Source organism: Polistes fuscatus, unplaced genomic scaffold (genome assembly GCF_010416935.1).
Source record: "Polistes fuscatus isolate 324 unplaced genomic scaffold, CU_Pfus_HIC Scaffold3, whole genome shotgun sequence".
In the NCBI taxonomy this organism is placed as follows: Eukaryota; Metazoa; Arthropoda; class Insecta; order Hymenoptera; family Vespidae; genus Polistes; species Polistes fuscatus.
Window position 1 is genome coordinate 7591482 of NW_025113107.1, and position 12429 is coordinate 7603910.

At 29.3% G+C, this 12429-nt stretch overlaps 3 protein-coding genes across 3 annotated transcripts; 1 reads left to right on the forward strand and 2 right to left on the reverse strand.

Annotated features, from left to right (window-relative positions):
* Window positions 1–1767: 1767 nt before the first annotated feature.
* Window positions 1768–2530, reverse strand: LOC122520263. Its single transcript, XM_043640344.1, has one exon. It carries the CDS (start codon window positions 2483–2485, stop codon window positions 1973–1975), a length of 513 nt encoding a protein of 170 aa, XP_043496279.1. The 5' UTR covers window positions 2486–2530; the 3' UTR covers window positions 1768–1972.
* A 3952-nt stretch (window positions 2531–6482) lies between these two features.
* LOC122519487 (vascular endothelial growth factor A-A-like) lies at window positions 6483–7820 on the forward strand. The gene is made up of 2 exons (XM_043638967.1): window positions 6483–7282; window positions 7375–7820. Exons 1-2 carry the CDS (start codon window positions 7218–7220, stop codon window positions 7709–7711), a joined length of 402 nt encoding a protein of 133 aa, XP_043494902.1. The 5' UTR covers window positions 6483–7217; the 3' UTR covers window positions 7712–7820.
* A 347-nt stretch (window positions 7821–8167) lies between these two features.
* On the reverse strand, window positions 8168–10823 carry LOC122519094 (dynein axonemal assembly factor 4-like). Its single transcript, XM_043638288.1, has 7 exons — window positions 10599–10823; window positions 10201–10438; window positions 9933–10131; window positions 9082–9664; window positions 8844–8944; window positions 8589–8742; window positions 8168–8406 (listed from the first exon to the last, which is right to left on the reverse strand). Exons 1-7 carry the CDS (start codon window positions 10719–10721, stop codon window positions 8200–8202), a joined length of 1605 nt encoding a protein of 534 aa, XP_043494223.1. The 5' UTR covers window positions 10722–10823; the 3' UTR covers window positions 8168–8199.
* Window positions 10824–12429: the final 1606 nt, after the last annotated feature.

A 12429-nucleotide genomic window follows, 5' to 3' on the forward strand; every position in this document is an offset into this window, starting at 1 on the left:
ATTAATAAGACGCCAAAGTTTTTACGAAACTAAAATAATAAATGAAAAGCAGTTTATACGATCATTTCAGTCTCTAACTCGAACAATTCGTGTCGCGAATTGTATGTTCATTAAATTGAAATCAATAAATAATTCTACTTTGTTAATATCTTAAAAAAAATTAAACTAATTGTTTTCTAAGAACAATAATGCAATGGTGAAAACTTTGATTGAAAAATTATTGCGTCAGAGTTAATATTTCCCAAGTCTCTTTCGAATGAAAATGATATGAATTTAATTACGATAGATATAAAAAAAACTAATTGATTATAAATACAATCAATAAATTAATTATTATGACTTACACTATACATATATAGATATATAAATATAATTACAATTATAATGCTATCTACGTAATATCACAATTAAACGAAGCGTATTTTGTTTCCTTTTTTAACCCGTTGCCGCAAATGACGGCTATAGCCGTCGCGCACATTTTAATTAATAAACAATTGAAAAAAAAAGTGTGTTTCTGAGCACGATCATCAAATTAAAAGTGTGCGGCAACGGGTTAAGGAAATTTTGTTCAATTCAACGAATTAATGAACTTTTTTTTATATACATACATTATATATTTTTAATATATTATATTTATATAATCATTATAATTATAATTAAATAATTATCTCTTTGCATTCGAAACATTCCTAAAAATTGGCTGCTAGCAACTCGACAATGTAAAGATATAGTATAACTTTGAAACAAAAAAAATGCATTCTAATGAAATTTAAATTATATGAATTTCTAAACATTGAGATAGCAACATATTATTTATTGAAATTTGAACCTAACATAAATTTCTCCTATCTAATTACTAAAAAAAAACTTATGTCCCCCTCACAGGAATCTTCCGAGTACAAAATGTTATAATTATATTTATATAATATAATATATTCAGTGAAAAAAAACGACCTAGCCTCGTTGGATTATTAGTTTCCTTTAGATCACTAAATCAAGCAACGTGAGCACTGTTAGTAACATGGATGGAGGGGTGACTTGTCCAAAAAAACAAAAGACTTCAGAGGAGCGGTAAAAAACGCGACTTCTCTGGTATTGAACAAATGTAAAAAGGTGTTAATAGAAAAGTATCTCAACCTGTAAAAGGGAGAGCAAAAAAAAGATAATATAACAATATAGTTTACTCCTTGTAATACAGATTCAAGAGATTTGTATCTTCCAATCCGACTACAAATATATATATTTTTTTTGCTCTCCCTTTTACGGGTTCAGTCACTTTTCTACGAACACCTTCTAATACTTATTTAATTCTACCGAAGAGAGGAGTCTTTTTACCGTTTCTCCGGAGTCAATAGCACATGGTTTTTGTCTTTTGTTTTTTCGAACGAGTCACTCTATCCATGTTAACCGTGCTCACGTTGCTTGACTTTAACGATCTAAAAAGAGCTAATAATCCAACATGGCTAGGCCGTTGATTATAATATAATATATGTATAAAATTTGAATTTTGTTTATATTTCATTGATTTATTTAGTTTTTCTAAGAAGACTTTAATTTTGGCAAAAGTAATTTTGAAGAGCAGGTGCCGATTCATTGGCATTTGGTTTCAGAAAGAGACACTGTCTATATAGATCATGCTGGGCTACGAGCCAATCTTTGCGCATCGCACTATAAACGCTTGTATCAAACACCTTCGAACATTTCAAACGATATGGATTTTACATTTGGAATGTTTTAAACGAGATTAAACAATCGGTATATAAATAGATAGAAAAAGTTGAATAAAAAAGAGAAGACGTCCTTTGTAATATTGTTCTCGAAAATGTAATACACATTTTATACGTCCTAATCAATATTATCACCGAAATTGCTACTTACATATTTTTTCTTTTTGTTATAGTTTCTATTATTATTCTTTTTTTGTATTCACAAGAACGTAGGAATCAATTTTGTTATTCACAACATCAATCAATCAAATTATGTCAATTTTCGGGATCGAAAAACTTTGACGTTCATCGGGATCGGTTTCCGCACAAATACATTCACCGTGTTGTTCAACTTTTATCCATAACCTTCTCGAAAGATTAGTTTTCAGACTATTGATTTCAATTTCTAACTCGTCATGATAATTTTTCGATTCTATCGGGGTACAGCTCTTCAATTTACTCCCGCAACATCCGGAATGTACATCGCATCTGTTCAAAACAATGTAAAGCGGTAAATTAACGATTTCTGAATTGGTGTGAATATTCTTCATCAAATCCCTTAAATTGTAGGATCGGAATTGCGGTTCTCGGCAAGAGAAATTTCTCATAACTTCTAACGATTGTGACAAGTTCATCTTTTTGGGTGTACGATGATGAAAATGATTCATTTGACGACTTACATTGTTACTCGGCATCGATTGAGCCGTATTACATATGATCGATACGGTCAAGATAATTAGCCTAAGGCAAAAGTTATATTTAATCGTTTGTTTGAACATCTTTTTTTGCTTGTATATGTGTGTGTGTATGTACTTTTCCCTCTTGTTCTTGTTCTTGTTCTTGTTCTTGTTCTTGTTCTGGTTCTTGTTCTTGTTCTTGTTCTTGTTCTTGTTCTGGTTCTTGTTCTTGTTCTTGTTCTTGTTTTTGTTCTTGTTCGTTTTCCTCTTCTTGTCTCAATTAAAGCAAAAAAAGAATGCTTTCGTATCTGACCTATCCACTTGTGCGCAATTGGTTACCGATTATCGAGCCAATTTTGTTCTCACTACCCTTTTGCGCACTTATTTTAAAACACAAAGGTGAACGAATGTTTGGATCCATGCACGAGAACAAGTTCAATGATTAAATTCATTCAGAAGATCTTTGGGTGTCCAAATTGGAACGATTAGAAAGAGGACGACGTTTAAAGCAAAGAAAATTATCTTTCTATTCAAGAAAACGTGGCTGTTGGACGCATTCTTGACTGACTGAGATTCGTCGACTAGCAGAGGATTTATATATAGCAGAGAGGTTGCACGCGTGATCGGTGGTCGATGAACGTGTAATATATCCCACATTGAAAAAATAATCTTCTACGTAAGAACGTTCCTTTTCTTCCTTTCCATTTTTTTCCTTTTTTCCCCTTTCTTCATTATAATCGCAAAATTAAACAGATCGACTAATTATTTCCCTATTTCCTGAATCGTCATCAGTTCCAAAGGAAAAAAATTTTTTATTTCTGTAATGGACTAACTCTCTCTTTTTCCTTTATTCTAATTAAGAGGAAGGATTTTATATGTTTAATATTCCGAAATTTTTCTTTTTTTTTTCGGAAATTTGATTAACGAACATGTTGATAAAAATATTTATGCAATTATCGGCGCATTACATTCGATCGTTTAAAATTATTATTATGATGGATAAGTCAGTGATATTTCATTATTTTAGGAAAAGGGTTTTATCATTGACTCATATCGATATGATTCATTATTCAATTATCTGAAAATTACCTATGCAATTTTGATCATAAATTTGTTTTCCTCAAAGTTAACCGCAGAAGATATTACAAGCAATACCTAATTTGTACTATGGGTATTCACTTTTTATACGAATCATCTTTTACCTGTTTACATTGTTCATTAAAATATCTCATATGAAAGTTAAATATGCACGAAATAAAACGGATGAAAAATAAAAGGAAAAATAAAGCATATATCTATATATAAATATCCTTACATTTTTATCCATTTCTAAGAAAATTCGCAGAATATATCGAATATTGCTTGAATCGTATGTAGAGAAGAGATGACGTATCTGAGAACAAGGAAATCTTTGAGGAAAAAAGATATTTTGCATAATAAATAGGTGCGTCATATTGGAGCATGATTAAAAAGATCTATATAATAAAAAAAATTGATACAAATCAATGAAGAAAATAAAAATAAGAAGATCCCTTAGAGTAGGAACAAAAATGACTTGATTTACAATTATATTTTTATCTTTTTTTTCTTTAGACCAAAAGAATAAGTAAAGGAAAAATATGTGATATGTTAAATCCAATGAATTGTTAATAAATTTATTTGATTAATTTGTCAATAATTAGTTGCGTTTAGGTAATAAGAAATTGAAAAGTATTGAAGATTAGAGGTAAAATTGATTGAATCTCATTAATTATAATAAAATCAATAGATTACGCACACAAGTGCGTTTAAGTTCTATGATCTTATAAATAAAATGACATCTAGAATGTAGGAAGAAAGTATGGATCGTTTTCGTTCCAAAGAGTAGCCATATGGAATATATTATAGATACCGATATGTGATAAAATTAGAAATCTTATAAATTGGTTCTATATCGTTGAAGAATTTGACTGAAATAAACAAAAAAAAAAGTAAAGATCTTAAAGATTTTATATATATGTCTCCTACTATTAATATCGTAAAATCGAAATAGTTTAACCTTGTTCTATAAAATTTTATCATATCTGTAAATTATGATTTTTTTACGAATTTTTACTTATTTATATATATATATATATATAATTTTATTATTTTCTATATCTTTATATATATTTTTATATATGATATATATATCTATCATTTTTCTCTATATATTTATCCAAAATGTATTTTATTTAATATGTTAAATACGATGCATCGAGCGACTATAATATATATATATATATATGTTAATGTATTCTATGCACGAAAATAAGTATTAAAAAGTTCTGACAATAATTATAAATTTTCATATTTATTCAGCAATGGAATTTCCCTTAAATTTTCAGCCGATTATGATTACCTCTTCTTACGCTTTTCTATGACATTTATTTTTTCAAAACGGTTTAACGAATCTTAATTGATATTAGTTATCTTTAAGATTCTTTGCTGAATACTACTGTTCAAAATGCCGAAAGTATTTTTAAGCCAAGAATACGTGAATATTCATTACTTGTATAATTTATGCGACGAAAATACTCTAACTGTTGTAAGAGAGTATCGTAGCAAATTTTCTGGCAGAAAAGTCAAGCATCGTTAAGTTTTTTTGAATGTGCATTCACAATTACGTGTAACAGGTTCGTTTCGTGCTGTAACAGTGTCGGACTTGCATTCCCGTAAGTAACCGGCACTTCGAACAAAAAATTAGGGGATTTACAATATTACGTCAAACAATTGATGATGCAACATTTTACATATTTTAATTAATTAATCAATTAATTAATGAGGATTTATTACTGATACTGAACGAGATGTACCTTAATGTACCTTGAAAAAAAAGATGTCACGTCAATGTGATCATTTTAATATCGTATCCGCTAACTCATATACTTTACTATAATGTACTGTTGACGTAAACGTAACGGGGATATCCCTCGTTGTGAAAGAATTGTCCGGATTCATTAATAATACCGGTTTCTGATTGCTCCAAGTAGTTAAAGGTTATTTCTACAAAACTTATGCAATTCATTTACACGCGACCCATACCTCATTCTATTTATAGAAAATTATACTTTACATTTTTTCCAACGACATTTGAAGAGGAAATAAAGAAAATGCCACTTAAGACGTCCACTTAAACGGTTGTTGATAGCATTATGACGATATTGCCATGATTAACAATAAAGATAACAATTCTTTTTCTTAATTTAATATACCTATTTTCTTGAAGTATAATAACATAATTTTTCAATAATTTGAAACGGCTGAAGTAAAATATCGATGGTCAAAAGCAATTGCCTAATTTTGTATTCAATGGGTTATCCATTAGTATGGTCTACCTTGATGATTCAGTCTTGTAAAATGGCACAAACGGATGTATATACTCATATAGAAAAGGTCGAAGAATGATATGGATATTTTATAGTCGTATTACTAATTTTCGAAGTGAAATTATAGTAAAAATAAAGATACTTTTTTAACCACCGTTTTAAATACCACAGAAATGCCAAAGTAGTTTCACAGATTCCGGTGTCACTTTGAAGAGAATAAAAGGACCACGAATGTCTTTTGTGCAACAAGTAGATGTCTCGAAGACGTCTCCACTGCACATGATGACTCACTGCAACCTGTCGCATCTCTTACGAGTGAAACATCTGGTATTTATCTTCTCTTAAAACGACATCTTGATCATATGTCATATTTTCTTTCCTAGATAAAACATAATTAAATTAATAATGTCATATGTTTTTAGAATGAAATTCAACTTTTCAAATATCGTATTATTAAATATATAGCAAAATACAGAAAGAAATCTGCATACAGATTACAGATTATCAATGAACTGTATCAAAATTAACTAATGTTCTTCCTTAATTCATAGATAATCACAGTCCTTAATTAATTAATTATCTTTCGATTAGTATATTAAAATAACTTATTAACATTTTTATTAACATAACTTATTAACATTTTTAATAATGATTTGAAATAGTTCAGATATACTAAAGTATCATTTTGTAACTTCTAATGTGACGATAATAATATGATAATATGATGACTAGGATGATCAGTATGACCTGTATGATTTTGTTCTGAAAGATTGCATACTTTAGGGGTCATCTAAACGAGATTCCAAAAGGAGGTCTCTTCCAATCGTTATAAATGACGTGCCAAAATGTAAGAGATACAGAGAGAGAAAAAATTTTATACGTGGAATGGAGGAAGTTGAGGAGGAGGAAGAGGAAGGAATAAAAAGGTATAACGTCACGCGAGTCAACTTGGTCTCACTTCGAATGGGAGGTAGGACCCACTAGTTGTAATTATAGTTATCTTTGCGATGTTCTCAGAACGGTTTGTTCTCGACCCCTCCCATTGCTTACCAAGAAACAAGAGGGAGATAGAAAGAGCTGTTAAATTCAGAGAAGAAAACGAGACAGTGAGATAGAGATCGAGGAAGAAGGGGCGCAAAGGGAAATCAGTGAGAGAGAGAGAGAAGGGGGAGAGTGGGCTGTGGATGAAAGTTACATATATATATAAAAAGAACACAGAGAGTTGGAGAGAGAGAAAAAGAGAGAGAGAGAGAGAGAGAGAGAGAGAGAGAAAAAAAATCAGAGAAAGAATTCAGATCGCAGAAGAGAGAAGTTACAGTACACCTTGGTGTTGCCTATCGGAATAATCCTCCTTGTGCATCTCCAAGATTTCAAAGATCGAAGACAGATTAATCTGAAAGTAGATTCTCGATTTACTGGAAAGTTCCTGGGATCGCAGGATTTTTCTATTTAATCTTCCAGTGAATTGTTTTTCGTGATATTCAACAATGAAGGGAATTGCTTTAGTTCTGTTTGCTGTTTTATTTTTTGTGGTTACCGGTAGACACCACAGGTAAAAGTTTTGTAATAAATGATTGATACGTCACCTAGAAAATATTTTCATTCAACGAAATTACAAGAGAAATTTATTTTGTTTATTTATAGAGATAATGACTACCTAAAGCACGTGCAATTGGTAAACGAATTTCGTTGTTCATTGCCACAACTACGAGCAATTCCTGTTGCAGAACTTCTTACAATTGGACCTGATCCTGATGAAATTTTTTATCCTTCATCAACGGTATTGGCACGTTGCGGTGGGTCCGGATGTTGTCCCAATTCCAAACAGATCTGTGCACCAACTGAGACTAGAAACGTCAGTTTGGTGTTTATGGTTAAACATCTCATAGATCGACAACGTGATAGGCACCATGAAGTCATTCACGCTGTTGAAGATATCCAATGCGCTTGCATTGATGAAATCAAAGTCAATATGACGTAATTATTTGTCTGAACGTATAAATGCAATGGAAATGACTGAAATTATTTATGTCTGTGTATGTATGCTTGTGATTGTACCTCAATCAATAATGAAAATTGCTTTAAAAACATATCAATTCGTATCTATCACGTAATCACTATCGTATGTAATTGGTCGTACATTTACTGCAAAAATATTATTATCGTGATTATTTATTTACTATTATAATCGACTTGTATTTTCAATGAATTAAAAAAAACATAATTTGATTGTTTCTACTTACATATTATAATATATATATATATGTATATATATATTTTTATTTTTATATTGCTATGTATTTGCAGCTAACTCCTCACTGTTTATTAATACATGCATGATATATACATCTGTGATATCTTTATCTATTAAGATCTGAATCTTATATAAAAATAATAACTTTCCGATATATTACTAGTAATTAAAATTTATTGTAATCCTTTTCGTTGCAACAGTTTTAATTATCTTATCTAATCTTTGATATTAAAATATTGTCTAGCAATTAATAGATCACGTTTAATACTTTCATTATTTGGTGCCAATTTTACTGCTGCTTCCAGTTCAGGAATGCCGTGTTGTGGCGCAGATAATTTACAAAGAGCTGCACCTCGGCGTGCGTGACACCTGGCTCTTGACTCCCGATTACTTTCGCATTTTGGTTCCATGAGTTCTAATGCCTAGACAAATCACACAATAATATATTAAATATGAATAAAATGAAATTTTAAATCAAAATTTAATGAAAGAAATTTATATTAAAAGTGAATTCGAATTTCAATTCTACACGTATATTTCTTTGGCCATCACTTTTTTTTATTACATACGTCATTAACGTAAACGTATTACAATGAGTCCTTACTTTGCTACAATCTTCGGTACACCTATAATAATTCCCAAGTGCATAATGAGCCGCAGATTTATTAACATATAATGACGCCATTTTATCGCTAATTTTTATACCAAGAGAATAAGCACTGATAGCACCTAAATAATTTCCTGCCTTGAAGAATTCACTGTAATAAAAATTTTAAAAATTTTATTATGAACGAAATAAACAAAAAATATAAATATATTAAAAATGATTAAAAAACAAAAAGGCATCGTTATAACGTACTCTCCCTTATCTTTTAACCATTGCGGGTCTCTTTCCTCTGGTCTCAGATCTTCAGCTACAAAACCAGTTTTTCTTCTTGCTTCTGCTTGTTTTTCCAACCACTAAAATTAAATCATCAATCTAATCATCATCATACTAATTATCATTAATTTATTGAAGGTTGACTCACAATGAGTGAGAGATCATTATAAAAGACAATAAATAAGAAAAAAAGAAGAAGAAGAAAAAAACAACGTACTTCTCGTTCTTCGATCAAATGACTTTCTCTTGCCGGAGTTGGAAATGTACGTTCGGAAAATTTAATATTAATGGTAGCATTTTTTCTTGGTAGTGGTACGGCTTTATTAGGTTCGTCGAATATTTGGTTCATCCTTTGTGGTTTTCCACTTGTCAATATTCTTTCGATTAATTCTTTCCTACGACTACGAATACTTTTCGTAGAAGTAGAAAAAGAAGATGTAGACGACGACTTACGCAAGATGTTGCCATTAATTGAATTATCATACGAATTACGATCGGAATCCGATTCGCTATCCGTCGAAATATTTATTTCTTCGGTAACATTTAATTTATGCTTATTCGTCGTCAGATCATTTTCCCTTGCATTTAATTCGATTGATCCATCTTCTTCTTTTCTTGGAAATTCAGATTCATGAAACGCGCGCGATGCTTCCTTTACTTTGGATTCATTCCAATCTAATTCCCTATCATTTCTACCTTTGCTGCAACCTTTCATGTCATTAACGAAAACTTCTTCATCGGTCATTGGCCTGTTATTCACCGTACCGGTAACGTCGTCCTTAAACCATTTTAACGGTGGCCTTCAAAAATATTTTCTATTTAAATTATTTTATAATATTTCACATTATAATAAATATTTTAATTAAACACATATATACATCTTGGAGTTATAAAATAAAATAAAATAAAAATTAGATAAACATTGCACGTTTCATGATGACGTTATAACTTTCATTACAACTTCCATAAATTGTTTTTTCAAAGTTTCTTCATTAGTAATGTAATTGTATAATTATATTAGCATAAAGATTATTTATGTATAAAAAAGAAAATGATAAAGCAATGTACTTGTACGCTTTACGATTTTCTTCAATTTTTCCTTGTTCATTTTTTAAAATCGGTATCTCGGCTTTAGATCTCCAATCTTCTAACGCTTTCATAGCTTCTTTTCTATGGGAATCCCTCACGGCATTTATTTTATTCAAAACTGCGGTATCTAAATCTATTTGCGCTCTTACTGCTTCCTTTTTCAAATATTGTCGCTTCTCTGGAAATAAATATTTATTATTTAAAATATGCACATATGCATGTTTATGTGTGTATTAATTGAACAAACCGCTTTGAGTTTTTTGTCGTTCTTCTGTAACTTTTTGAATACGTTCAATTGCGCAATCACGGTAATTCTTTTTAGTATTTTTATCAAGATTGTTTAATTCAAGTTGAGGCCATTTTAGAGAAACATTAGCTTTTCGTAAAGAAAATATAACTTTATCATTGTCCAGTGTACATGTACTTCTTTCCTCGATAATATTTGCCCAAAGAAACAGTTCTAATAAAAATGGCGGACAACTAGCCTAAAATAATGCAAAAATTTAACAAATTTTTTAATTTCGAACTATTATTAATTTATTCTTCTTAATGCATTTACTTTAAAAAAAGATATTTCATTAATTAGATAATATTTTAATGATAGTAAAATAGATTTTAAGTACGTTATTAAAAATTAATACGTACCTTTAAATAATTATCGATCACCAAAAAATCGATCTTTTTAGGACGACTTTTAAATGGAACGTAAATTATAACAAAATCTGCAGTATCTCGCCATGTATAATCTTTAATAATTATTACAGGCATTTTTTAATTATTTCAATATAAATTCCATTAGATGATTAATCATTAACTGAACTATACGTCGAATTGAATAATTTGTTTTTACTTAAACTTCATTCGTTTTCTTTATCGATCTTTATTTGTTTTCAATATTGTTTTAGTATAATTTTCTTCAAATGTTAAACATTTTGGAAATATTATTTTATTCAAATATATTTAACAAACAGTTTTAAAGAGTAAAAATTCGAGATTAGAACTGATAGTCTATATCGATCAAACAATTTCAACGTATCCTATCTATACCTATGTCATGCGCGGTAAATTTCAATTAGTCGTTAATAAAATCGCGGGAAATTTAAATTAGTTATTCACATGAATATAAGGAAATCATTAAAACAATTCTAAGAGTGTTCTCGATATAGATTTAAATAAAGAGAATAAAAAGAAAAAAATAGAGGAACTCATAATAATAAATTAATGCACACGTTATTATTTTTAATCAGTTTTAATTAAAACGTTTAAGAGAGTATTTTGTTGACAATATTGTTTGTAGACATTGTCAAAAAAGAGCTGCCACACTTATGTAACAGCTACATTATCATTTCTTCTCCCACTCGGGATTATTCGGTATACTATTTGTTTTTTTTTTTCTTTCTGTTTATTCCTATTTTTAATGAACAATAATTTAAAATCAATGAAAAAATGTATGAAAAAGACAGACACATAGAGAGTTTTGTCAAAATGTGCTTATTTTGGTTCTTGCGCTAGACTAAAATGTATTTCTTTCATTTTTTTTCTTTTTTGTTTCGGACACATATGACACTTCATGAAATTACACATTTATATTGTTCGTTGAAAATTGACTACAAAACTTATCGTAAATCAGTCAGTTTTTATCAAATGTCTGTTCTTACAGAATCGAAACTTTTATCTACAGACGAAGTGTAGGACTTTCGAGTTCTTCTTTTCTTTCTTTAATATATTTAAATGTAAATAATACATTATATATGTATGCATACGTGTTGCTTTCATTCACAATAATTCGGAAAAATTAAGTGAAATTATTATATCTTATCAAGCGTCTCGATGTATTCCCACATTTCGTTGTGATTCTAATAACAAAAACGAGTGTACTATTATTATTTTTTTCTTTTTCTTTTCTTTCTTTCTTTTTTTTTGTTTCTTGTAAGAGACATCACCATGGTACATAGTAAGTATATACTGTTCAAAAATTGGAGGACTCCGATAAATAGTTCGATTATCAAATTAAAAACTATAATTTTTATCATAGAGATGTGTTATGACACTATAATAATATTTTAATTATAATAGTAATCTTACTTATGTCTTAGATTAACTTCTCAATTATAATAATAATAATAATGATTAATAATTATTCAATGTATATATATACAATGCGTTTCAATAATAAGTATGTTACTAGGTTTAATTGTCTCTAATAAAAAAGAAGAAAAAACAAAAACAAAAACATTAAAAAACTTGTTTTTTCTTTTTTTAGCATACGTTGGACAAAATGTTTTTTTTTTCTATCTTTCGGCGCTAATATACGAGAAGCACGCAAAAAGAAAAATATACTTTTTAACTATCATAGAAATAATCTTAAAGCTAATATAAATAAGTACACGTGCGCAGTGCAGCACGTTTGTCTAGAATTGTAACTAAACGAGAGTTTCGTAAATCGATTGTTGTATTAAAGATATAATTCGTAATA

Excerpts from the sequence above, each read along its gene's own strand:
- LOC122520263 (XM_043640344.1), bottom strand. The coding sequence starts at position 2,485 with ATGTTCAAACAAACGATTAAATATAACTTTTGCCTTAGGCTAATTATC.
- LOC122519487 (XM_043638967.1), top strand. The coding sequence starts at position 7,218 with ATGAAGGGAATTGCTTTAGTTCTGTTTGCTGTTTTATTTTTTGTGGTT. Across the intron at positions 7,283-7,374 it reads GTTACCGGTAGACACCACAG|AGATAATGACTACCTAAAGC; the intron begins GTAAAAGTTTTG and ends GTTTATTTATAG.
- LOC122519094 (XM_043638288.1), bottom strand. The coding sequence starts at position 10,721 with ATGCCTGTAATAATTATTAAAGATTATACATGGCGAGATACTGCAGAT. Across the intron at positions 10,439-10,598 it reads TGATCGATAATTATTTAAAG|GCTAGTTGTCCGCCATTTTT; the intron begins GTACGTATTAAT and ends GCATTATTTTAG. Across the intron at positions 8,945-9,081 it reads ATTTGATCGAAGAACGAGAA|TGGTTGGAAAAACAAGCAGA; the intron begins GTACGTTGTTTT and ends ATTTAATTTTAG.